The 26,598-nt window shown below is 38.8% G+C and overlaps 1 protein-coding gene across 2 annotated transcripts in view; it reads right to left on the reverse strand.

The window, feature by feature from the left end:
• Window positions 1-3,935: 3,935 nt before the first annotated feature.
• The window catches only part of LOC124159479, a 211,450-nt gene continuing 188,787 nt past the window's right edge, over window positions 3,936-26,598 (reverse strand). The window contains exons 4-12 of one of the 2 annotated variants that reach the window (XM_046535310.1): window positions 25,362-25,615; window positions 17,059-17,270; window positions 15,893-16,104; window positions 15,074-15,253; window positions 14,033-14,212; window positions 13,679-13,861; window positions 11,561-12,070; window positions 10,358-10,439; window positions 3,936-5,228 (exon numbers count right to left, since the gene is read on the reverse strand). In XM_046535310.1, the coding sequence (XP_046391266.1) occupies window positions 4,760-5,228; window positions 10,358-10,439; window positions 11,561-12,070; window positions 13,679-13,861; window positions 14,033-14,212; window positions 15,074-15,253; window positions 15,893-16,104; window positions 17,059-17,270; window positions 25,362-25,615 (2,282 nt within the window). In that variant the 3' untranslated portion in view covers window positions 3,936-4,759. The remainder of the gene's footprint in view (window positions 5,229-10,357; window positions 10,440-11,560; window positions 12,071-13,678; window positions 13,862-14,032; window positions 14,213-15,073; window positions 15,254-15,892; window positions 16,105-17,058; window positions 17,271-25,361; window positions 25,616-26,598) is intronic. The other variant, XM_046535311.1, reaches the window with a different exon arrangement.

Raw genomic sequence — 26,598 nt, forward strand, 5'->3', positions numbered from 1 at the left:
CGTACGTGCGAAGGCACTATCAAAATTGCGTCGCATAAAGCGGTGAATTGCTAGAACACATGCGAGAATGCGTGGATGCGAGACGGCAAAATAGCCCCTGTTCTAATTTCGTTCATGCATTCGCGCAATTCCACGCCATTTTAGAAATAAATGCAGGTCTAACCTGCGCAATTCCGTTCCCAGTGTAAAACGGCCTTAAGATCACTGTCCGCGAAACATTAGTTTGAGCGATCGAGGAAAATATCCCAGAGGACGAGGCCGCCCGTGAAGACGACTCTGGCGGTGAAGGCGTGGCTGAACCGGAATTAGTCACAGAGCCATGTGGCTCACGACCGTCCTTGTTCACAAGAGTTGAATAGGAGAACACCCGAGTTGAATTGCGGTGCGCTCGTGAGTTCACGAGGCGGGTGAGGAGACGAGTGATGATAAGGCTTTACATTCTCGACAGCGCATATCTCCCTCTAAAATTCGGGTCCCAATGGCCTGGGCGCAGGCAATTAAAACACAATTTTCACGAACGAGAAAAATCAGAGCGGGCAGCTGTCAAGATAGTCACCTTAAACCGGTCCCTTTTGAACGAATGAGCTTAATATGAGCGTCAATGCCTATCTGGTGACAGCCATTTCGATTAATTAAGTTAAAAGCGGCACTTAGCGACAAACGAACATAATATTTTAACACACTTTATAAGAAATCATCCCCTTATCAGTAACGATTCCCGAGTTTCGGCACCATGAATTTTCACGCATGCCAATGGGACCACGAGGGTCGTACGCACAACGTGAGAAGGACGAAATGAAAATGAAGGGCAAGGAAAAAAATGATTTGTAAAGAGAGGACGCTCACCTGACTTTCCCCGCACCATCGACCGACCTTCGCCGGAGAGAACGCGCTTGTCTGCTCCCACGTATTCACACTCTCACTGCTGCCCCAGGGCGTTCAAGTCTCTCAGGCAGGGACTGGAAAAAAACACTTCGGGCGCAAATCTTCTCGAGCGCCATTTTCCAGAAAACAAAATAGGGAAGTAATAAAGAGAATAAAGAGAACGAGGGAAAGGAGATGGCGGGAGGTTTAAAGGGAATAAGAAAAGGGTCTCACGCTGATGCACACGAACACACGATAGTATCACCTCGTACATAGATACTCGTGAGAAGTTAATAACTGCAAGACCTAATTATCTCAACTCATAACTGATTTTTAAGGCAGGAGCTCAAGCTCACTAGTGGTTACGAAAGTAACTACTATGATAAATTTGAAAGCAGTTGTTAGAATTTGGCACATAACTTTGTCATTGTCCAACGATCCATTAGTAGGCTTCCTCCTTAGCGGCAGGCGAGCGAGTGAATGAACTTGAATGACTTCAAAGAGTTTTGGGGGATAAACCCCCCTCAGAACTCAGAGACATTTTTAAGTTTAATCCATTTTCCTTAATGGGATTAATATTACTTATAGAATTATGTAAGGATTATAAAAATATCCCTCATAAGGCCCTAAAACTTACCATTTTGAACCATTTATCTAAAAACATTTCTGGGGAGGGCCCCCGCACCTCCCGCTTCCCCTGGCGGGTATTCCACTCCCCATAACTCTCCGGTATTGGTCGTGCCTAAAACCCCCCTAGCCTTAATTCCTAACTGCGCTCCTGTCACTAACAAGCGAGAATCGTGATCTATTTAGACCCCTTGATCCTCCTTCCTCTTACTTCCACCCCTACCCCGTTTGCTACTCCCTTGATTGGAGTGGCGGATCTATTTGGGGGGCAGGGTTAAGGGAACTATAGGTTTTACTAGTAGTCTCATTAATAACTATACATGAGGTCGAAACACACACTAAATAAAATCGAAATTATTGGAGGTTGCCACTTTGTAAAAATGTATTTAGTCGTATTTTCCGATATATTTACCCTTTTAACGAATTGAAATACATATTAGCTCTAAACTTAGGGCCTATTTTACATGCTTTTTCGTATGTTACAATCCAGTGGCAGATCAAGAATAAGGGCTATAGCCCCGCCTGCGGGTATCCAAGTTACACTAGATATAGTGGTAATTTGGTTCGGACCCCCACTGCTGCTGGGAGGTCACCCTCCTCTTAAATCCCCTGCCCCTTGTTGTGGATCCACAGCTGCTTGATTCTCCCAGTCACCCAAGTATTGAGTGACTGGGAGAAGAATAAAAAGGACATTGTGGAATGGATTTAACCCTTTGCGGTCCAACATCGAGGCTGGCTTGACGAGTCCAGTGCTACGAGCACTAGGCTTGTTGTAGCATCAAGTTTAACTTCGAGTTGACAGCAAATCTCTTGAAAAATTGCGCTGTTATAAATCGCTTCACCTTGTGATGCCAGGCTCTACTTGAAGTTAGACCTGATTGAGAACTACACCAAAACTTTGAATTTCATTGGGGGCCCCATGTGATGGAATGAATTTAATCCATCCATGGCTTGGAACTCACCAGGGGTTTTTCCCCCACCCCTATTCAGTAGATTTTAGAAATTTAGCCAAGATTTAGAAATCAGAGGGGGGTTATCGGAGATTTTGGAAAACACCTCAGGGCAAATAGGCATCTGAGGATTTTTGATGTTGAAAACGTGATTTTTAGGATTCAATAACAGTAGTTTTGTATGAGTATTTATCAAAATAGAGTACCTATTTTTTATTTATTGAGGCCATGTGATCCATTTAAGGCACCTCTTTTTAAGGCTGAAGTGGGTGTAACGCGGAAACAGCCCCCCCTACTCCCTCACTGCCTCAAATTCCCCTAAATTCATTGGTACAACAATTAAGGAAACATTAAGGTGTATAATAGGTAGCAAAACTCTTTTAGCACAAATATCGGTTCCTTTAATAAAAATTAGTGTTTCACATATGTGCATTTGAGTAATCATCAACAGAAACTATGTTTAATAGTCGTGGCAATGTATTGTTGGCCATTTAAAAAATTGTACCTGTCATCTAAACCACTGATAGCCCGGAGATACTGCGGACGAAATATAATTTTCATTTTATTCCATTCATCTCTTACTATTTTTTCCATAAATGTACTTGGTTAAACTGAGTGACAGCATTATAAAAACGACAAAAAAGAGCAGACATTCAGTAACAAACAGTGATAATTCTCAGAGTCTACTGACCTGATTTCTACAGTGCATGGTTGGTAGATCCATTAATTAGATGCAAAATCTTCTTCAAACCAAAAGTTTTCTTCAAGGTTAGGCCTCATTTTACACCATTTTTGGTATGTAAGTAAAAAAATTAAAGATACCTTGTTACATTTGCATTGTTGTGTGCGGAAATAATATTCAGACTCAGTAGTGAGGCACAACGGATTTATTTTGCCAGCAACACAATAGATTTTGATAACGCCAGGGCTCGCGTTCGACACCCGGAAATTGACTGCCTCTGCCGCATGTTTCCGCCCATCATGCAACACAAAACAAAACACTGCTGAATATCCCTTAACAAGATGGCCTGATACAAAACAACATTTCAATTACATTACAACATTACAATCACATGCACAATACATGACAGCATTGCTAATGTTTACTGCCAGAAATGCTGTCTGCAAGTGAAAACTATGTGGTGCATAGATTATAATTGGAGAATGAAACTAATCAATTGCTAGAAAAGCTAAGAACTTCCCAATCTTGGAATGGACAAAAGGATAATAATGGATTCAAGGTATTATTTTTAAACTTTTATTAATTTACATGGGTGTAAAAATATTTTGATTTATACATTTTTTTCAAGGTCATTTGTAAGGTTTAATTTTCATAAAAATGAAAGCATTTTTTTTAACAATAAATACATCATCTTCTGAGACTTAACTTTAACATTGTATACGAAGGGCATTAATTGTATGTATGCATTTAATAAATAAGATTACAATGCTTGCTGCAGATTGAGCAACTGACAATAAGGTGTTTTCAGCCACTTTTACTTTCTTTTTGTCTGATGTGCAAACTGACATGTGAAAATATAGAACTACATATTCAGGAGATGCTATAATTTTCACAAGATAAATCAGACAAAGAAATTTTTATGGCAGTTAGAAATAGATGACCATCTCGTCAAGCTCACTTTAAATTTATTCCAAAGAAGTCCTCATCTAGGACAATGATTCTATCAAAATGAGCTCAAGGGTATCATCATTTCAACTTTTTCAAGAGGGATCAATCATGTTTATCCATTTAATAGACAATTAAGAGACATTTTCACATCAAAATGAACTTTGGCAGCCTTGTATGGCTTCATTAGTCAGTCAGTTTACCCAGAACTCTAGATGGCTCCATATATGTGAGGATGGCAAAAATAAATTATATCGAATCACTTAAATGTTCATGAAGGAGATGTGAAAATATATGCATGAAGCCATCGAAAAATAGCTCATTTATGCCCTCACTAAAAACTTTTGGAAGAAATCGGCAGCAACTTTGCCATACTAAATGATGGTTTCACACCAACTTACGATACCTGGACTATATATAAAACCATCAGAATTCATGGAAGAAAACCTCGATATGAAGTTCTCCGACTATGATCCTGATTTCAACAAACGCAAAGAGAAATTAAAAGTTAGCCAGCATTAATTACATAACAACAAAATTACTGACACACTATCAAACTCTCTCCTCGCTTGCTTTTTAAACAATGCCACACATCCAGTTTCGGCCTCATTCTACCATCAAAGAGATATAGAATCTTTTTTGGTCCTTAAAACAAAATAATATTTTCTGATTTATTTGAACAACTCCTCTATCAAAATCTACTCCTCTGCTGCGACCTAGCAACACCGTTACGACCTTGCCATTCAATCTCTCGGTCGACAGCATTCCCGATCGATCCACTGCTCCCTGATCGACGGTGCTGCTGGGGTTGGGCGCCGTGGTGATGATGGTGATGGTGGTGGTGTCGCTTCTTCTCGATCACATCAGCTTCCGAGTGGCGCATCCTGTAGCTGGGGTCATCCAAGGTTTCCTTCCTGCGCAGCGGAGGATGGTGGTGGAGTCCCTTATCGCTCGGGCCTAATCCTACCAAAACGGGTCTACCCTTAGCACCAGCGGTTGCAGCCTGTGAAGATGACTCATGTAGGTTCTCCCAGGCTTGCTTGTAAAACCGACCCAGTCCTCCTTGACGGCTCTCAGACCCAGACGATGACTCGTCAAAGGAGGCTACGGTGTGGCTGTCTGGGGATGCACGATGGCGATAGTGTTGCGTGCCACGATTCCTGCATCGACCAAAAGGCATTAATTGGACATTATGGACAAGGGTCAAAATTACAGAAGTCACAATAAAAAGAACAAGTTTTCAATTCAAAATTTTTAAACTAATAAAAAAACTAATGCTTCAAAGGATGAACACATTCAACCCACAATCTTGGACATTGTCAGTGGCGGATCCAAAGAGGGACTGCAGGGAGCTATAGCCGGTGGTACCCAATTTATAGTAGATAAAATGGTTCTTTTGTTCCAGCCCTCACTACTGCTGAGACATTACCCCCTAGTGATAGCAAAACACAAATGCTAATTTCCTAACTTTAATTCAAAGCACATCAACCGACTATGGTTTCAACATATTATGTCATTTTCAAGTCATGTCATTTTAAATTTTAGGAGTTTACCTAAAACCAATCGGAATTTACATAATTCCTATACTATTTTCCAAAATGCTATAGGAAACCAATGGGGCATTTTTCCTACAGGAAACTTTTATGTTCCTATAGGAAAATTTTATTTCCTATTCGAAAATTTTATTTTCCTATAAGAATTTACATAACTTCTGTAGTATTTTCCAAAGCATGGCCACCACAAATATGATTTGTGATAAAAAATGAAACCAATAGGAAATTTTTCCTATAGGAAACTTTTATGTCTCTATAGAAAAAAAATTTCCTATAGGTATTGATATAATTCCTCTATTACATATATCCTAAAGGATTATAAAAGTTTCCTATAGGAACAAACGTTTCCCACTGTTAAATTACTATTGGAAAACAAAATCTTATAGAGATTTTCACTAGGGTCTATCCTGGATCCCCCACTGGACATAGCCAGGAAATTTCATTGGGGGGCCAATGTGACCACCAACCCTCCTTGGGAAGTCCAAGGGGTACCCCACTTTATGGTGGTGTTTCTCCCCTGAAAAATTTCTCAAACTTAAATCAAACAAAATTTATGGCAATATTTGTGTATAATTCTGAAAGGAGCTGCCAGTATTGTGTGAAGCGTGGCCGCCACAATTTTGATTTGCCAAATTTTTTAGAGGTTTGAAAACCCCCTGAAAACCTCCTTGCTATGTTCTCACTAGTTTTAGTTATATTTCTTCACGTGACATTTTTCATTGCATTTTGCTATGGATGTGAATTTCCACTCATAGGCATTCTGAAAATTCATGATAGATCCACATTTTAATCCTTCAACTTGATATTTTTTGGCAGATATAAGATGGCAAAATTTATTTCCCATATCCAAAAATCATTGAAAAATCTTTAACATGTATGACATAACTCATTCCCAGCAAATAATATGACTTCTCAGGCTTACCGTCAGGGTACAAAATAGTCAAAGTAGCCTTGGGAATTATTCGAGTCGGAACACAATACATTAACTGCTTTCAACTATCTTACACCGTGGCAAGCCACAAAAAAGTTTATCCTGAAACATCATTCAGTAGTTTTGTAGTAATTATGGACTGCATTTACTCATAGGTTCTCTAACATCTGAAATACACCTCTAATCATTTTACCTTGCATCCACTTATCCAAGGATTTGAGTGAGTATAGAATTTTTAGGATCTAACATAGAATATCCTTCACTGTGCCATTGGAGCCATCATGCGATTATGTATTGGACTTTTCTAAGATTTATCTAATTGTAACTATGAGAAACTTTATTTTTCGTGAAAAGAAATGAAAGCATTGGGCCATTCAGCCACTCTTTCCTTAGTGATCCATGAGAGCATACCAAGTGCAACAATATGAGTTGTAACCTTCACTTGCTCTTAATACTTCAGCTCTGTGTTGATCAGAGACTTCATTGCTCACTAAAATGGCAACTGATCAGTGTTGTGACATCACAGCTCAGTTACTCAATAATAGGAGGCGATTGTTTAGTATGGCTGAATGCATCCATTGATTCAAGCAACTGACAATTACATTGCAAGCTCTACAAAGAGTAAACTAGATTGGTTGATGCTGCTAAGTCCCGTTAGCAGGATGGATCACTCTCACATTGAATGATTGCTGAGAACACACATACCAACAAGGGAGCTGGTGACGATGCATAACTATACTCTAAAAACATAAATTAAGAGCATTTATGGGCTAAATGAGCCAGTGGTGTGGCTATAATAAAGCATTCTGGAGCCATCCCCCCAGGACACCAAGGGTAGGTAAATGGGACCCTCAATGAGATAAAAATGATCGGGTAACTTTAGGAAAATAGATTGAAATTGAATTCCATTGAATATGGTGTAGTCTATAGCACATAAAAATTTCACCACCTCCTGGCAAGGTTGTAGACATAAAGATTTTTTGTTTGGAGACTTGTTTTGTTAGTGATTTTTGGAGAGGCTCATTTGGCTGTACCTAAAGCTGTAACAAACAAACATTTTTGAGGTGTGGGGAACTTTGAACCCCTTGACCCCTTTGAATTGATTAAAAACCTTAAAATTTTGCCAATAAAAATAATGTATAGCCGAGAGTCTATCATCAAGAGTGAGGAGTGATAACATGTGAAGTGTTTTAGCTATTTCTAAATTAATTTGCGGCGGAAGAACCACTTTTTTCATTGGCTGTGAGCATTGCTACACCACTGACCTAAGTACATATCACAATTCATAAACACACAGTAATATATGCCTATGTTACACATAGTAATAAAAGAAAAGACTAGTTATTAGAAAACAGCATTGAGAACACTGGTGTTTTACAGAGATTCATAAAGGATGAAATCACCCAGTAGATCACAAGAATGCATGATAACAAATATGACTTATTAATGAAATTTAAACCTTTAATGAATGATGTTTATGATGCAATTCAATTTTAAAGCAATAGGCTCAAAGAAGATACTTCAACCAGCCCCAGTCAAAAAAATCATAGAAATGTAATAAATAGTTCCATGCAAGTAAGAACAAGAAAGGCACATAAAAGACATTGATATCTTAATGCAAAACTAAATTTTATAGAAAAAATGTCAAGATAAAAAGTATGACAAGGAGTAGTTAGTTATAAACAATAATGTAACAAAACATAAAACATAGAGTGTTCAAACAAACCTTTTACAAAGTTACTACACCAAACAGTGGATATCAAGACATGAACTAAATACGCTAAATAAATACTTAATCACTCTATTATATGTATCTATATCCCAAAAATATCTCATCAATGCCATTCTCTATAACATAATTAACAATGGAAAAAGAGAGAATGTATTAAAAAAACCTGCTCACTAAGAAAATTGCCTACCATTTGACTAGAGCGATGGATTTGAGAAATATCCCGCACGATTTCGATAGCAGCGTGAAAGATCGTCCCTTCTGCCGACACGCTGGTCGGGGAAAGGCAAGGCCAAGAAAGTGTACCAACTCTGGTCTCGAAGGTGTCGGTGATGGTTGCGGTTGTGGTGTAGAGGGGCCAGGGGGGGCAGGTTATGTGTTGACTCCTTTGAGCTGCAATGGGGAGAACGGGGATCCAATAGTAGCTTTTTTTTCTTCCTCTTCACTCTATGAGAACCCTAATCCCACGTAGTCAGGTAGGAACATTTAGTGGCCATTGACAAGCAAACTGATGACATCGTGTACTGTCTTCAATCCCCTCAGTTGTAAAGGTATAAAAGGGTCATCCATCATGGAGTGAAAAAATTGAAAACCAAACCTATCCACAAAGGAAAAACCATATGTCTTGACAGAGATGAGTTTTTCTCCACGTAATTTTCATGCTTCAATGTAAACTGGCAGGTGACTCTAGGTAGTTAAGCTGCTGGCTAGTCTGTGGATATTTTCTTGAAACAATAGGTATGTCCAGTTATTATGCTCAAAATCCATATTAGAAGCCATCTTACTACAGTTAAACTCAAGTTGTCAATCGAGATTATAACAATAATAATAAAATTTGACTTCAATGAAGATTGTTTCCCCCAGTAATTTTTAGATTTTTAAATGGGATGCGAAGGAAACTTTTCAGACATGAAACACATGCCAATCAAGTTCTGCATTACATAGCAATGGTTTAACAAAGGTTTATTGCGATAAAAAGTATCCCAATGCATTCTATATTGGAGGAAATGGTGAAACATGACATTGAAGCTCAATGAGCAATAATGGTAAGGCCATATGTCAGTATTAAATTTCATAAGAACAAAGAAACAAATTTTTATGAAAAAGACAGCTCATATTCTGGAAGTGCTTATGAAATAGATTGATAGTGGAAATAAAACGATGTCTTCAGTGGCTTGTGAAGGCCTATTTTTTATCTAAATGGTTCCTACATGCCTACCCCTTTCATACATTTTTATGAATAGAGATATTGATATTTTAATGGAAAGCCTAGTTAGTGATTTTCAGTGCTCTTGGGATAGGAAAATTTGGTAATGTGCTAAGAAAGATAGTGTGTTGGTGCATTGGATGTATCTTGTGCGGCTAGAGAAGATCACCAAAACCAAGGTCCGAACATTTTTAAATAATGTACAGATGAATGATTGCCATTCTCATGATTCTCTTTGATGACTCATCTTATAGCAATTTAGGTATGTACATTGTTATAATATCCAGCGTAGATGAGTGAAATATTTTTCACATTGCTGAATAAGAATCTGCATTGACTCCATGGTGCTGATTTTCCTACCTAGAGAAAGTGTAATATTCTCTACCATTCATCACAAAAAATCATTCCACAATAGCCTATGAATCTTACTTTAACTTTTCTACAGAAGAATTTCTAAATTAAAATAAAATTCATATGGAATTAATTGGTTAGTTGGATTAATTCAGTGACCACATGAAAAATTCAGAGCAGTTCAAAATGGATTGATAATTGTATAAGGCTAGTATTTAATGAATTACAGGTTATTTAATAGACATAGAAGACAGGAAAAATTAATAAAAATATGAAAGTCTTTAGAATCACAGTTTACCAAAGAGTGAAGAAAAACACCAAAGAAATGCACCACACCAAGAACAGAGAATTAAGATATACCGAAGTAGATACTGAAAATAAATTTAGTTGTAATGAGAGGAAAACCTCAATCATATTTATTTAGTTATTATTTTGGAAATTATCCAAAGTGAGTTGGAAAACATTACCCACTGACCTTTTCTATACCATTTAAAATGAATTTATAAGTTGAATCTTACCTTTTCACGATGATCACAATAGTAGTTATTATTGCCGCCAGGAATACAAATCCACCAAACACTCCCAATGCAATTATTGCACCTATGGAAACAATATTTAATTACATTTAAGTTTTAAAATAGAATTTCTGGAACAAATAGGAGGGCAAGTGTTATATGTAGTCGGATAATCATCACATATCCAATGAAAGTTGACAAAACATTAGCACAAAGGTCAAAATAAAGTAAGAATCAAATCTTTACTAAATTGTAAAATTTAAGTAAGCACTTGTTGGCAACCATCCTGGTTGCTAGTTCTGCAAGTGAAGTTGGTGATGCTAGAACTTGAATGAAAAACTACATATGTTGAATAGCTTCAAGTTTGTTTGACTGTGATAGTATAGTAATACATATGTATATGTATGCTGAATCACAGCTCATACATCATTAAAGAAATATAAGATTATTCTATTACCCTTTGGATGAAAAACTGAGTTCCACTAATAAATTTGTATATTTACAATGTAACGCACATTGGGGAAACAGTCTAAATCCAAAAAGACACCCATAATCTAAAAATTTTGATGTGTTACAATAAAATAACAATTATGTAATTTGGTCTCTTAAACAATCATAATTGAAATACCTAATAAATAATGAAAGACAAGAGATAATGACATGTGTGAAGTACGTAAGTGCAACCAAAGAAAAGAAGAAGTGTTGTATCAGCATAGGTCCTGGCATGGGCGTAACCAGCAGGGGGCAGGAAGGGGCAGCTGCCCCCCCATAGAAGCGAAAATAAATTTGTTTAAAAATACAGTTTTGAACAAATTTTATTTTGAAGAAAAATGGTATTACCGTAAGATATGGAATTAATATAAAAATCATTAGTTTTTTTTCAAGCAAACATTTTTTTCATCAAATAAAGCGCAGTCACATTTTTATGAAAATTTTGGTTTCATTACCCTTTTCTGTGCCAAAATGCTACAATTTGTACTACCACGGTATTCCCCCCCCCCCCAGTTTTGATCCTGGGTACGCCCATGGCTCGTGGATGGTGTATATATGGTTTATATACCTGATTTATTCTGTTTTTACTCGGGTAATAACAGTTTTTACACGAGATAAAACACGTCTAATACACAGCCAATATGCCAGTTTGTGACTGTTTGTGCTGTATGGGATACTTAGGGGAAAAGAGGTATAAGAAATGAAAATGCTCACCTAAATTAAGTTTTGGTCCACCATCAGTCCTTCTCCTCTCTCCTCCCTCTACAACAGGCCTGGGACTCGAGGGACTGGGTGCAGGCGAACTGCGAATGATACTGCTCACGCCATCCTTATCAATATCGTTTGGCCTCAAAGGTCGAGTCGTTGGGTGCCTCACTCCTGGAGACAGTGTGACTACTCCGATGGATTCCGCAGGCTCGCTGTCCCCAGGCAACAAACCATTGTCCACGTCCACAGGCCCGTGTTCCCTGTGAAGCAGTTCTTCCTCCACTTCGGCCTCGATTTCCTCCTCCTCTGTCCCTGTGACCACCATGGGTTTCTTTTCCTCCAGGACGGCATAAGGTGGGCTCTGTGGTCCGGGACGGGCTGGTGACATTGGCGGTTTCAAGCTGGTCGGTGGCCTAGGCAATCTCGTGTCGGTTGTGCTTGTTGGAACTCCAGGTGGTGGCCTGGAAGGTCTGCCAGTTCCTACTCCCGGTATGACGACTGATGGCACTTTCTCCACTATCATTCAAGTTAAAATGGATTAATATTAATGTCATTTCAAGATTAAATCAGCCGTGCAACATATTTAACCAGAAATAGTAACTGATTTTAAATTATTTGAGCATTTACACAGATGGTGTTCAGCCAATACTTTCATTAAGTGACCAATTGCCCTGATCAATCACTTCCCGATTCACCAGTCCTATATCTATGATGTAAAATATCACAACATGTGGAAAGACTATGAGCAGAAAGAGTAGATGAGTAGAATGAGTAGACCTTTCAGTAGAAAATTTACACCAGTTTGAGTTGACTTAATGTAACCGTTACCTTTGCAGGAGCTGACCTTCTTCATCTAATCACATTAATTCTACAGCATGGAAATATATTTCAAATCGCATGTATAATCACCAAATGGTTTTTTTAAGCTCCAAAAATGTTTCAATACCCCATATAATTTGCAAAAATGACAGTAATCCCCTAATATGTTTCCCTAGCATAGAGAACATGTGGTAATGTAGGTATGAGAAGGTATATTTAAATGAATATCAAGGTTGTTAAAAGTTTTAATAACAAATTAAATACAATTAGTAACTTCATTCCTGCAACACTCAAGTCATGGATAATTGGGTTTATCTATAGTTATTCGGTGTCATAATATTTACTATGGATGCAGTGCCTTCTACCTTTTCAATAGAATTGAGTTACATATTTAGTTCTAAGTTAGCCTTACAAATATTACACATACACATACCAAAATACCAATACATTTTGGCATTATTTTCAGAATTAATATACTACAGATTAGGCAAAATTAAAAAATTCTACCCACGGTGTGAGAAATAAAGTAAAGACAATGAGAGAAAGTGCAGCTTAGTGAATCAAAATTTCACATTCATGCTTTTAGAAACAAATAGGTGAAAATGATAGAGCACACGCAAGTACATAGGATAGTATAAGAATAGGCAGATTTATGGGGTGGGGGGCACAGGGGCACATGCCCTCCTCCCACAGGCATTAAAAAATAGACAAAATTTTTCATACGGCTATCATTACGTTAGTTTTTTGCGTATTGCAGAGCTTCAATCATTTAATATCATCTTAATAAATTTCATATTAAAATAAAGGGAATATTTTGTACTGTAATAGTTGTATCTTGTTTTTAATCTCAAGTATGGGCCCCTATGAAAAAATTGCATAAACCTGTTCAATATTCAATTTTTTCATAGGGGGGAAGATCACTTGCCTGCCAGACCCTTGTGCCCCCACCAGAAAAAATTCCTCTATCCACCCTTGAGGAGAGTGGATATTGTATTGTGAAATGAAATGCTTGAAGACTGCTAAATGAACAAGTGAGTCTGCAGCTACATAAAGTCTAAATGACTTGTAAATTTGTGAGGAAGTATAAATGGCATTTCTGGAAATGATTTGTTGAGAAGGAGTGAGATACTGGTTGTTGGTTCTGGAACATTTTCAGATTTTAGGATGTCAAAGAAAAATAAGAGAAATCAGGCATAGTTGCTGTTAAAGGTAATGTAGCTAAATAAATGACTGAGAGGAAGAAGCACATAATTCAAATAATATTCCACTGTTTCCTTATTGCGTAGCATACAATTGTGTTTTTACCTTGACAAGTAGGAGGCTGCTTGTCATATTGTCCAGTTTTGAGACAGACGATTTGTCTCGGTCCAACCAATTTGAGATTTCTGTATTTACATGAATATGTTACAATTGTGCCAACAGTGGTAGTGTTTCTGGAGATGGTGAATGTTCCGTTTGCTATGGATGGTGGGTTGCCACATCGAGATGCTGTAAGAAATGCATTCACAATGATGAGCATGCTCAAGGTATTCAACGTGATGCTATGGGAATGGGATGTAATATGTTAGGACATACATACATATGTACATATATATGTGCATGACAATGACAATTTACAACAACACCATGTAGAAAGAAAGAAAATTTGAAAAAACTCACGTTGGCAGCGTGGTGGAGGACCATTCCACCTCTCATCAACATCACATATGAGCTGAGACCTTCCGATCAGTTTGTACCCATCCTGACACGAATAGACAACTCTGCTCAGGTAGCTAACAGTTCCGTTGACCAATGTGTACTTTCCATTTGGAACATCAGCAGGATAACCACACTCAATACCTGGATGGAATGAAAAAATAATAGTTCAGTTTAAGAAAGTACCCTAACCAGGGAGAGGGTGCACGGCGAAATGTAACATTAGAAGGCAAGTGGAGTGTCATCAACACTACAAGGAAAATATTTTTTTTCTCTTTCCTTGGAATGATATATGTAGTTATGCTGCATTCTTTTTAAAATGGGTCCACCGAATTAAATTGATACTAATAATTATTCTTATTAATTAAAGAGGAACCATGGGGTGATGTACACCCTTCGTGCCCTTTCATGGGTTAATCTGAATATGTTCAATGAATCATGCACAAGGGCATGATGATTGAATGCCATGGTACTCTGTGATACAAATACTTACAATTAAATGTATTTAAACATGGAGTGTCTTTTTTAAATTGAGTTAACGTAACGGTGCATTGATTTTGACCCCCCTACTGTTATTGATCCATCTTAAGTTACCTTTGCATTTTATCTTAATCTTAAGTTATTCCTAAGCGCGATTAGCCTGTGGAGTCTCTCTACATAGAGAGATGCTTTGTAATAGGGACAACCCAAATTTTGTTGTTGCCAATAGTAATCCCCTGAATGCTCAATATAACGGAGAGGCTGTGCCCCCCGCCCCTCTGTAATGACAATTTCATTTATTTCCATACCACGCATGCAAAACAGCACTTGAATGTTGGCCTTTTCCATTGGGATTTCACAGCAAGCTAACAATAGACATTCACAAACAACCATGCCCTGGATAGGGGTGACCTACCCAGGTGGGACTCCAGCCTGCCTTCAGTTAGGCAGGCAAGGACATTACACCCCTGCCAACAAGGCCGGCAAATGCACGCCATTGGTGCAAGTATCATCCAGCATACTTACGTTTACAAACAGGAGGGAATTCATTGTAGAAACCTGTTGGCAGACATGTGCGCGATGCTGGTCCAATCAATATGTGCCCAGGGTCACAAGTGTAGTCAACTGTTGATCCAACTTCGAAGTCACGAGAAGCTAAAATGGTAGAATTAGGAGGTTGCTCTGGCTTTCCACAAGTCTTAGGCTCTGTACAGAAGAGAAAAAAGAAAGACATTTAAGAAAAGGTATAATATGAATGATATCTTATTTAAGAACACCTTATAAAATAAAAACTTAGGTAAAAATAGCAGGAATATTTCCTTTCTGCTTGCTTCCTCATGATAAAATTCATAACTATTCTTCCAAAATTAAAATCTAACCAGTTTTCATAGGCAACTAGTTTTAAAAATCTGGTAAATGTTTTAAGTTTGAAACCCAATTTGTAATTTACAAGCTTAATATAATTGTAAAAACTCTTCTTGGGATACCGCATGGGTAAGAGTATATAAGAGCGCCGACGTTTCGGGTACCTACTTGCTACCCATTCTCACGGCTACTGAGTAGCGAGTCGGTACTCGAAACGTCGGTGCTCTTCTATAATCTTACCCGCGCGGTATCCCGAGAAGAGTTTTTACATGTTATTCACCGTGAAAGTGTTAAATCTTACTTAATATAATTGTTTGTCAAGTGAGACTTATTACATCATGTATAATATTCAAATATACTCAAACTGAAAAAATTGCAGAAAAGAATGCGAGTGAATTTCTGATTTTTGTGAAAAGTAGTGTGGGTCATATCTTCTCGAAATCATAGCCTCCTTTTGCACTCCTTTCAAGTAACACTTACGATGCTGGCAGATGAAGTTGAGCCTGGCATTACAATTGGTATCAGACCAAAGCCATCCTTTTGCGCCATCAAACCTTGCACAGTCCTCTCCACCACCAGGAAGATTCCAGAAAGATATGGCAACATCTTTCCCACTTGTAGACCACTTCCAGTTGTTGCGATCAGCTGGGTCCCGAACTGCTCCCATCCAATACTGTCCATTTTTGTCATTCCTAGAAGAAAAAAATTAATTTTTATCCCAATTGGCTTGATTATGATAGTTTAAAAAATTCATTCATTTCCTTTTATGGGAAATACTATTAATTCTCTGAATGCTTTAGCTTGGTTTCCTCAAGCTTTCTAATTGAAAAAAGTTGGAAGTGTATGGTGGCTATCTTTTAAAAAATAAATTACCTAAATACAATACAACTTATGAAGAATAATTATCTGTAACAAAAAAATGCATTTGCAAGTAAAATATCAGTACATCCATTAACGTTATTTTTGAAATTGATTTTCAGCTTGATAGGGTTCTATAAAAAGATACTAAACGCTTCCAAAATTAATTATAAGGTCCTATTATATTTTCTTCATTAAATAATTAATCCTTAGCAATCTCTTCAACAAACCATTTTGCTCCACAGATATGAGGGAATATCTGCAAGGTTGACATATGTCGTGGAAAATCCAAAAAATAAAAAATAAATAGGTACTTTCAGGACTAACCAACCATACCAACTTATTCTCATGAATCATTAATTATCATGCAAATGATGGCAATATTTCAAAAAAGCCATGCATTTGGGTAAATAGCAGGAGCAATTTTCTTAGGGGTCTTTATTGGTATAATTATCATGTCATAAAAATATTATGCGGAATTACAATTCAAAGCTTAGTGAAGTTTGGGACTGTTTTTGAGTATTGATATACCGTATATGTCTGAATATAGTCCCCCTTTTTTCCAAAAATGCCCGTGATAAAAGTTAAGGGGGGGACTATATTCAAATGCATTTTTTAAATTTTTTCCCGAAACTCAAGCCTCAAAATTAGGGGGGGGGGACTATATACAGAGGGGGAATATATTCGGAGGAATACGCTATGCACCCATAAACCTTGCACCTGAGTTTAGTTATAGGCGTTAATTTCAATAAATAGATAGCTATTTCCAAGAAATAAAAACTAGTTACCTGTGCCTTCTCCACAATTCCCAGCTGACGAATCCTTGGAGGGCAGGATTACTCTCATCAAGGAGCGTACCACCCCTGGCACGACAGAAGGCTAGGGCATCCCGGAAGTTAGCAGGTTGCTGGCTATGGAATGCATAGCATTTGCCATTGTACGTTGCCATGCTGCCAGGGGGAGCATCTCTGAATTGGGGGCATCTCTCAATGGGTAGAGCCTAAAAATAAACAAAGAGAAACATGCATAAGACAAAATCATTGATCGCAAGAACTTAGATGCATTAATCAGTGATGAAAGTTTCCATTGATACTAAGATAGTTAAAATATTTTGAAATACATCAAAATCTCATGTTGACAAAATTTACTCTGAAAAGACATACAGGGGTGCAGCTAGGAATTAAGGTTGGGGGGGGGGGCTTTAGGTACTAATACCGGGGTGTGTGGGGGTATGGAATACCCACCAGGATAATTGGTAGGTGTGAGATAAATAAATTTCAGAATTTTAAGATAAATGGTTCAAAATGGTGAGTTTCACGGCTTTCTGAGGGATATTGTGTTAATCCTTACACTGTCATATTGGTAATATCAATCGAATTAAGTAAAATGGATTAAACTTAAAAAATTTCTCTGAGCACTGGGGGGGGTTTTACCTCCCAAAATCCCCCCTCGCTGCGCCACTAAAGACGTACACTACATACACACTCTACGTACACTATCTAACCAACAATATTAATGATCAATAGCCATTGATACGTAAAGAGCAGGTTTCCGAGGGTGATAAGTGTTATAATCCTGTTTACAGGGGTGCCAACTTTTAAAAAATATTGGGGGGGCCCATATCGGAGGTCTTGCCCCAGGAAGAGGTTAAATTTAAAGTGTGTCGCAGCACCGATACACTACCATGATTCACACCTCTTGATTCAGTTAACCTGCTTAACCTTATAATTATTTGTTTTAACATATAGTTGAATTTATTTTAAAAGGTAACTATCGTCAAACATAGGAAATAAAAATTACCAATATATTTTTGTGATTTCACTAAGCATAATATAACTTAATTATTTTCTTGAATTATTGAGGGGGCTCCACCTCCCCAAACGAATCTTAGAGGGGTCTCGGGACCCCTCAGGCCCCATGGAGTCGGCACCACTGCCTGTTTATTACCAAATAGCTGAGAGTTTATCTACATGTTTCAAGCACTGAGGACACCGTTCACAGGATTATTAGTCTGCTATCTACACTGGCAGGGAAGAAAATTCAAGAAATAATGTACGTATCACCATATTTTCCCTCTACTCCATCTAAGATTCAGTGATTGACCCAGGTAGTCTTGACTTTAGATCCCATTCCCCTTCCAATGGAATGCATTTTATGCTATTTTGTGGAGGGATATCGACAATCTTATGCCCCTCTAGATTTACCACTTCAAAGTTTTGCCATTTTCCACATGAACCAGCAATACTTGAATTATTTTTGATTAAGTTCCCAATGCCCAACACAATCTGCAAAGTTATGGTGGAAATCTGCACAGTGGTATGTACATTCAGGACAAAATATTGTGGAAGGTTGGGAATTCGTTCCACACATTAATTATGCTATTGTATACCTTATTATTTCATAAATATAATATTCTATTGATTTCATATCAATTGGTATTGGCTGAATGCTATTGTCAGTTGCATTTACGATTGCTGCATGCAGGGGCGGATCCAGGATTTCTTTCCGGGGGGGGCACAAGGAAGGCCGTATCCAGGAATTTGTTCTGGGGGGGGGGAGGGGGGGCACAAGGATACCCCGGAATAAAAAAAGAAATGCAATGATAATGGGACCGTATTAAAAATCATGCATATTTTTAAGGGTCTGGGGGGGGCACGTGCCCCCCCCTAGATCCGCCTATGATTGCATGCATGGTTGTTTCGAGAGGTGATAGAAATTCGTAAACAGAAAAACAATTTCCACAGGAATGACAGCCACCAATAGATCAACTCCTGGATGCCTATTTTCAGCAGACTTTCCTCCTCAACCTCTCCCCCTTCCCTCATTCCCAACCCTCCAACTTGAATACTAGATATTCAACCAACACTCAGAAAAGCCCAAAATCACCTCTGAAGAAAAGACCAGCAGGGGTCGTGAAACATCAGGATAAAACTTGAGCCATGTGGTAAGATGCGAAAAAGTTTATCAACCATGGACCGCAAAAGCCTCAATGACGAATTTTCATTTGATGATTGACGGCATTGAAATCTCTTATTTACACGCAATATGTAAATCCTAGCAGGCCACCCGGCATTGCTCGAGAAGGATAGCGGAGAAATGGGAAATTTGGAGCTTGGAATACATAGCCACATAGTAGAATTTTTTATGATTTCTCTTTAGGCATGTCAATAGGTGTGCCTACCTAACAGGATGTCCAACCGAAGAAGTGGTATGAATTGATGTAATAAACGGTAATGAGTAAACGACGCAAAAGACGCGTCGGACGCAACTGAAAGTTGTTGTATTGGATTTAAAAGCATAAGATGCACCTATGTCGCACTTTTGTCGTAATCCATGATGCCATATAGAAACGCATAGCGGACAAACAGACATCCTCTTTTATAAACATGTATAGATGGACCGCGAAAGCCTCAATGATGAAATTTGCAGGGATGGCAAGTGAAACGAAACGAAAATGTTCTGTTTCAAACCGGAGGGAAACAATTATACGAGGCCTAGGTTTAGTTTCGTTCCTGCACGAAATTAATATTACCAAGGTGTTTAGTTCCGACCTGGGATGAAACTTACTCCCAGAAACGAAACTAAATTAATCGAAACTCCGCTGCTCATAGTTAAGTTTCGATCCCAGAAGTTGAGTGGATGGGGAGAAGAGGGAATAGTTTCAACCCATTACGTCTGACATACGTGTGGAGAGGTTAAAAAATTGAGCTTAAAAATCGAATGGCCAGTTTGCCTTCACCGTTCTCCGGTTTGTGGTAAAAATATAAGAGCCCCATGCATCTGATGGCGGTAGGCCGAACCTCTACTTCATTAAACCATACTTCGTACTCGGTGTGTGGGTAGAAACTAATTGTTCGAAGGTGAAGCAGGTGGTCCCTCTGGTGCGAAACCTAATCTGTGTTTAGTTTCGTCCCTGAGGTTTAGTTTAGTTTCGACCCGATTAGTAGTTTTGACTCCGATTTCGTTTATACATGTTGCTCCTGGGAACGAAAATGTTGAAATTTTACTGGTTTTGACTTTCGTTTAGTGTCTATTGCCATCCCTGGAATTTTGACGCTCGACTTGCATTGAAATCTCTTTTCTTCACATAATATATGAGTAAAATTCCTTGACATTAACCATGACACGAATCCGCTGAGGAAGGTAGGGAATTTTAAGTCTTGCATGCAGGGAAGAGAGGGGGAATTGAGACGACTTGCTAGAGCCCCTTTGAACCGTAGTAAGTGGGTCGCGAAGAGAAACAATTAGACCTGCCGACAGATGGCTCCCCCAGACGCGAGCTTCGATGGCTCTTCGGGACGGCCGTGCCGCCTCGCTGGCCGGCCACGGGAAAAGCCCCCTAACAGTGCCGTTATCTTACTACGAGGCGCGCGTGACATCTAAGAAATAGTGGGCATACGTAAAATGGGTCGACATCCTCCGAGCGCTGCGCCATCGGCTTATCATGTCGTCCTCACCGGCACAAGAGGCAAGCTAACTCGCAAACTATCTCCGAGGAGTACAAATACCAAAGAAGGAAAATGATTAGCCTTGACCTAGACTAGCCACAGGATTTCCCTAATTCACCCATCTTAAGGACTTAATTACGTTGTAATAATGTAAATAATAAGGTTGCTGCGTGAGGACTACGCCGACCCATGAAGTTTTCATTGCACCCATGCTGCATACATTTACAAGATGACTACAGCATCCTGTATCAGGATCTGGGATTCATTTTTCCGCATCACATCACAATATAAAAATGATGATCATTTTCCTACGCATTAAATCAATGAAATTGCGTGACCAGATTAGCCCAAAAGCCAAAAGCAGAGCAAAAAAGAAAAGTCAGTGCATGACACTCGGAAGATGAAAAAGTCCATGCATGACACTCGGTTTCAAAGCTGTGCGGTACTAGCCTCGGCAAAAAATTTTTCTCTTGGATTCAATAGAGGAAATGTCCCATCTCATCTCCTCGTGGATTCTCTATGACTGACTATATGTTTCGCCTAATCCATGAGTACGATGGCAAAAAGCAGGAAATTCCTGTTGGTATCTTCTTCTCCTGTATTCACACATAAATTGGCGAAGGGGATATTGCGTAGATAGTAGGGGTTTTACGGTAAGTACCGATGAATTTCCACGGGGGAAAAACGCTGATTGGGTACAGATCAAAACACTTTTCCAGAGTTTCCTGTTTGAGCATCTTTCATCAAGTGGACTGCGAAAAAAATGCACCGAAAAACACAAATTTTAGTAAACTACGTTCAATATGTGTACAAAGACAATGATAGCTGACCTGACCAATGAGTTTAAAAACAAACAGCAGGGAATTCCTTAATCTTCTCCGGAGAAGAATCCACTCATAAATTAACAAAGAGGGTTGTACGTGGAGAGAAGGGGTTTTACCGCAGGTAATTGTTATGATGTTTGACGAATATATGTCTATCACCATCCAAATTCCAAGTGATTTTCCTCGTCTATAAATCGGCCAGCACTCCACTTTCCTTTCTCCTCTCTTCCGTGATTCACGAAAATCTCCGGCCTTCCCGAGAATCAACGGTACCTTTCTTCTCCTCCTCAAACTTTTATAAACCGCCAATTAACGTTCCTCGAGGTGCGTTTGTGCGTGCTGTGCGTACGTAGCGTTCATTTCCTGTTCCTTTACCCTCGAATGGACATGACGACATCGTTCCCAGGAAGTGACGTCAGCAGCGGAGGTGTAGTTGGGTCACTAGGCGCGACCCTTTGCAATTACGGCCTGGTTGCTCCTTGACCCCAAGTATCCACTGACCGCTAGCCGAAGGCGACCGTTCACGTGAAAGATAAGGCAGTATTTATAGCCGTTTCCTCTACGAGTTACCCATTCGTCTTTCCTACTTCCCTACCCTTACATTTGAGATAAAAATATTATGCACAGTCTCACTTAAGCTATAGCGAGGATATTCTCCTCTTTGGCTATAGGTACTCTGATATCCCTAGCTGCTTCTGCAGAATACCCTGCGGGCCACCTTTAGAGTGGTTGGCAAGGATTGACCAATCACCAGCGTGCTAAATCAGGGTGGTCACATGGTATATGGGGAAATACAACTGACGGGGAAACCCCAAAAGGTTGCCAAGTGGTCTAAAGATGCTGGAAAAGTTTCAACACAACATGACAACGTAAAGTCGTGCCTGATTGAGGGAAATGTTAGGAAAAAATTAGTCTATTTTAGCAAAAACTTTATGCATTTCCTCCATAATATGAAAACGATTTGTTCTGGAAACTTAGATCTTATAAAAGTATAAATGGGAAATTTTTCTGTATTTGAGATTTGTTATGGCACATTTTTGATAAAATTGATGCATTTAATACTCAGAATCTGGAATAAAAAGTGCTATAAATTATATCTACATCGACACTTTTATATTCCATAATGATCTTCGGTTTACCCAACCCTTAAACAGTCATCGCGTTCACTCCACATGATGGGGAACGTATTCGGTCATCATTGAGTTATATGCCACTTTATTAGGCTTACATGAAGCAATTGAATGACTGATTTCGAATTCTTATATTTTCCACTCTTTCCACTTTTAATTTCTAGGGAATAGAAAGAATAATTATTAAAAAACTGTCCGTCCGTTGAAAATTGATACATTTCTGTTTTCTCAATCCTACTCACTAAAAGTACTCATTTACTTGAATATAGGGTTGAAAGTTATGTCTAGCATCAATTAGAATTTACTTATAACTAATGTTGTTTTAGAAAATTTCAAAGACGAGAAAAAAATAAGTGAAACAACATACAACCTGCTTTGGAGGCTTATATCGCAAGGAGCTGGAGATACTCCAAGTGGTTCGGCATACAGAATTTTTCCACATGTTTCACAGGAGATTAAGGTAATATACATCAGAAAATAGAGTGGTTGAAAACGTTTTTGGCGGGTATAAGAGTAGTTTCATTTTATCACGGGAAGAATTTTTAATGCTGAAAAGTAAAGGTGAGATATATTTGAAGTTATTTTATGTAACTTAGTTCACAATATAATTATTTACTTCTCGGTTAACTTAAAAATGATATTCTAGTTTCTACTATAACTGGAATTAACTTTAGAGATATTGAAATTGGGAAATCGATTTCTCCATTAACAGCGGCATCAGCAAACTCTTATACGTATTCCGTGAGAAAAAAGTACGTATTCCATGAGAAAATGCAAACACAGTTTCTCATGGAAAACGTATAAGCTGAAACTGTTAAGTGAAAAATTATAAAAGGAAATTAATGGCTTTAAAAACTGCAAATTGTTTGAGAACCTGCAAGATTTTCTCACTTTCTGAACAGTACTTCCAAAATGTCGGGACTACACTCAAATAATAAAGGTTGATAAAATTTTAAAAAGTACAATCAGAAAGACATAAAAATTACTTATTTGCTTGTGCAATATCCTCACCCAGAAAAAAATCCTTTAGAATCGGATAAAAGAACCATAGCCGGACTCCAATGAATTCATATGATTGATTATTGTGAAACCTCACTTGTACAGACTTTTAACAGAAATTATATGGAAACCGCATAAGTGGTGCTATATGATTAACACTAAAATATTACATCATTTCCATGCAATAGAGTACTGTAGAAGCTTCACATTTTGCAACACCGAAATGAATTTAACTATAACAAGTGCAATTTGTCGAAATATATCCATTAGATTGAAAACATATTAATATTACAAATGTAGCACTAGAGTATCATCACCTGACTAACCGTAATAGAAATTTTAAAATTTTACAGGAGCAGGAAGCGAATCAAATCACGTTTTTAAAGCATTAACAGAAGAATAAATGGTTGTCAGTCAGAGCATGCAAAAATGCCTCACCCGTCCGTTTGAACACTGCTGGCATTCCTTTCAATCTGTGGGGTCTGAGGCAATTTGCCGCGCCTTCCAATTGAATGAAACTCGTTGGACACCCTCCCGAGCGATGAAAGGAATTCCTCAGGGTCTCCCCGCCGCGAAAGTTTCAGATGACAAACATGCCGCGTGAAATCGAATTGCTTGTGTCATTGGAAAAGGGGAGGAATCGGTTGTTAAGGCCTCAGCCGTCACTACGACAAACCTTTTGTTTACATTGAGGAAGAGTTTTCCTTTCAAGCACACGCACGTTGCATGCGCTGATAGAAAGGTGAGACAAAGGCAAAGGATGGAAATATAATGAATGCGCATGAGTAACCCGACAAGCAAATAATGAGACTGAACTTGTTTGAATTGAATGACTTGTACTGGTGAGAAGATATTGAAAGTGAAACAACCTAATGGATTGGATTGTGATGAATTGTTACGACAAAAAGTGCAGCGTTTTCAGTATGTTACATGAGTTAGGATGGGTATCCTTACAGGAGCGTAGATCGAAGTATAGGCTTAATTTACTTAGTAAATTCGAAGAAGATATTTTCTCTGACGACGTGAATCACATCCTTCGTTAACCGTCGTACTATGGTAGACGTGATCATGAGAATAAAATAAAATAAATATACTGAAAAACAGAGATATGTATTTAAAATGTAGTTATTAACAATTAGCAAGTTTTTTTATGAATAAGCATGTATATTTTGCTAGTATGGGTAATATTTCTATGACCATGCTGTGTGCATGTGGCTGTCCTCTTGCATGCTGCATGTTGGTGATTGGTCACCCCCTGCCAAACACCCTAGAGGTGACTCTCAGGGTATTATGTAGATTGGATAGTCTCAGCTCCAAAATATTTTCAAAATCGGATGTAGTTATTCACAGGAGTTTGCCCCGAAATTCAGCCTTAATTTCCTCAAAATGTTAAACTTTAGTGCTCGGACAGCTGTGGATAACAATATCCGATTTTGAAAAAAATAATCGGAATTGAGACCCTTGTATAAGTTGGCAACTTTCCCGCACGGGGCAGATTTGAACCATGAAATAAAGTCATTTTCCGGCCCACCCTAGTATACATACTCGAAAAATCATTTTATCGGCTACAGATAATTTATTTTCCTCTGGCGGTGCCCGAAAGAGCACGTTTACTCTTATTCTATTTAGTGTAGCTGAGCTGCTTGTCGCGCCAAAGGTGTTGATTTTGTGATCTCCACTCCGCACTCACCTGGTCCGTGTAGACGAATGCCTCGCAGATGGAGAGGGCGCTGGGGGGCACAGGTGCGATGGGGGAGGGAGGCGCCCCGGAGGCCACCTCGAGGTGCACGGAGACGAAGGCGCCCGGCATCGGCGGATTGCACGGCAGGAACAACGGCTTGCCCTCCTCCAGGTGACCCGTGAACCGGTTGCACACGGGGTTCGAACCCAGGTCCGGACGCTGGTTGCCCACGCGCACCACGATCGTCCCCGGACTGTTCTTGCCTGTGAGAGAGAGAGGAAAAGAGAACGTGGTCACGAAATACTCAGAACTCGAGCGTTCAAATCGGTGGTGTATGCAATTTTCAGTGATGATCAGTTATGCTGCGGCCTGGCAGGGGCGCAGCTAGGAATTGAGGCTGGGGGTGCAACTAATACCGGGGTGTGTGGGGGTCTGGAATACCCACCAGGATAAGCGGTAGGGGCGAGATTAATAAATTGCGGAATTTGAAAGATAAATGGTTCAAAATGGTGAGTTTTAAGGCTTTCTGAAGGATCTATTCATCCTTAAACTATTCTATTAGTAATATCAATCGAATTAAGTAAAATGGATTAAACTTAAAAATTTCTCTGAGCTCTGGGGGGGTTATCCCCCAAAACCCCCCCTTCGCTGCGCCACTGCGGCCTGAAAGCATTTCACTGCAGGAAGAGGAAGAAAAATGAATAAGGCTTGCAGACAAAAACCTTTCACTAAGCGTAATATCAGGCATAGATTAAGTTCTAAAAAAAGGAATACTTTAAAATAAAAGTGATATTTGCAAAGGTGGTTTCGTCTAGAAATCTTACAATTAATGGCATGCCACCAAATAAAATAAGAAATTAGTAAATAAATGATAAAGTAGGACCATTTTGAATCCACGTTCCGATTCGCGTAGTAAAATTGTCCGACAAGGACTTGGGTTGGACCTCATGCCGTGATAGTGCGGTTCGAATAGCGTGGGATTCTCCGAGTGTGGTCAGTTTGATGATGGATAACGATACCTGACGCGCGCAATGTACGACTAAGGTTGAGCCTTAAAATCATTTTATTGCAGGAAAAGGAATATAACGACGGCTAACTTCTAACAACACGTATTTTTAAAATACCAACTTTTCAGGAGTGCAAAAATACGATTAATTTTTTCTAATTGTGCGCTAAAATTAAAAACCAAAAATTCACCAAACTGAAAAAGATGCATACACTTGCCAACAAGGAGTTGTTTTTTGCT

Source organism: Ischnura elegans, chromosome 5 (assembly GCF_921293095.1).
Source record: "Ischnura elegans chromosome 5, ioIscEleg1.1, whole genome shotgun sequence".
Taxonomy (NCBI): domain Eukaryota; kingdom Metazoa; phylum Arthropoda; class Insecta; order Odonata; family Coenagrionidae; genus Ischnura; species Ischnura elegans.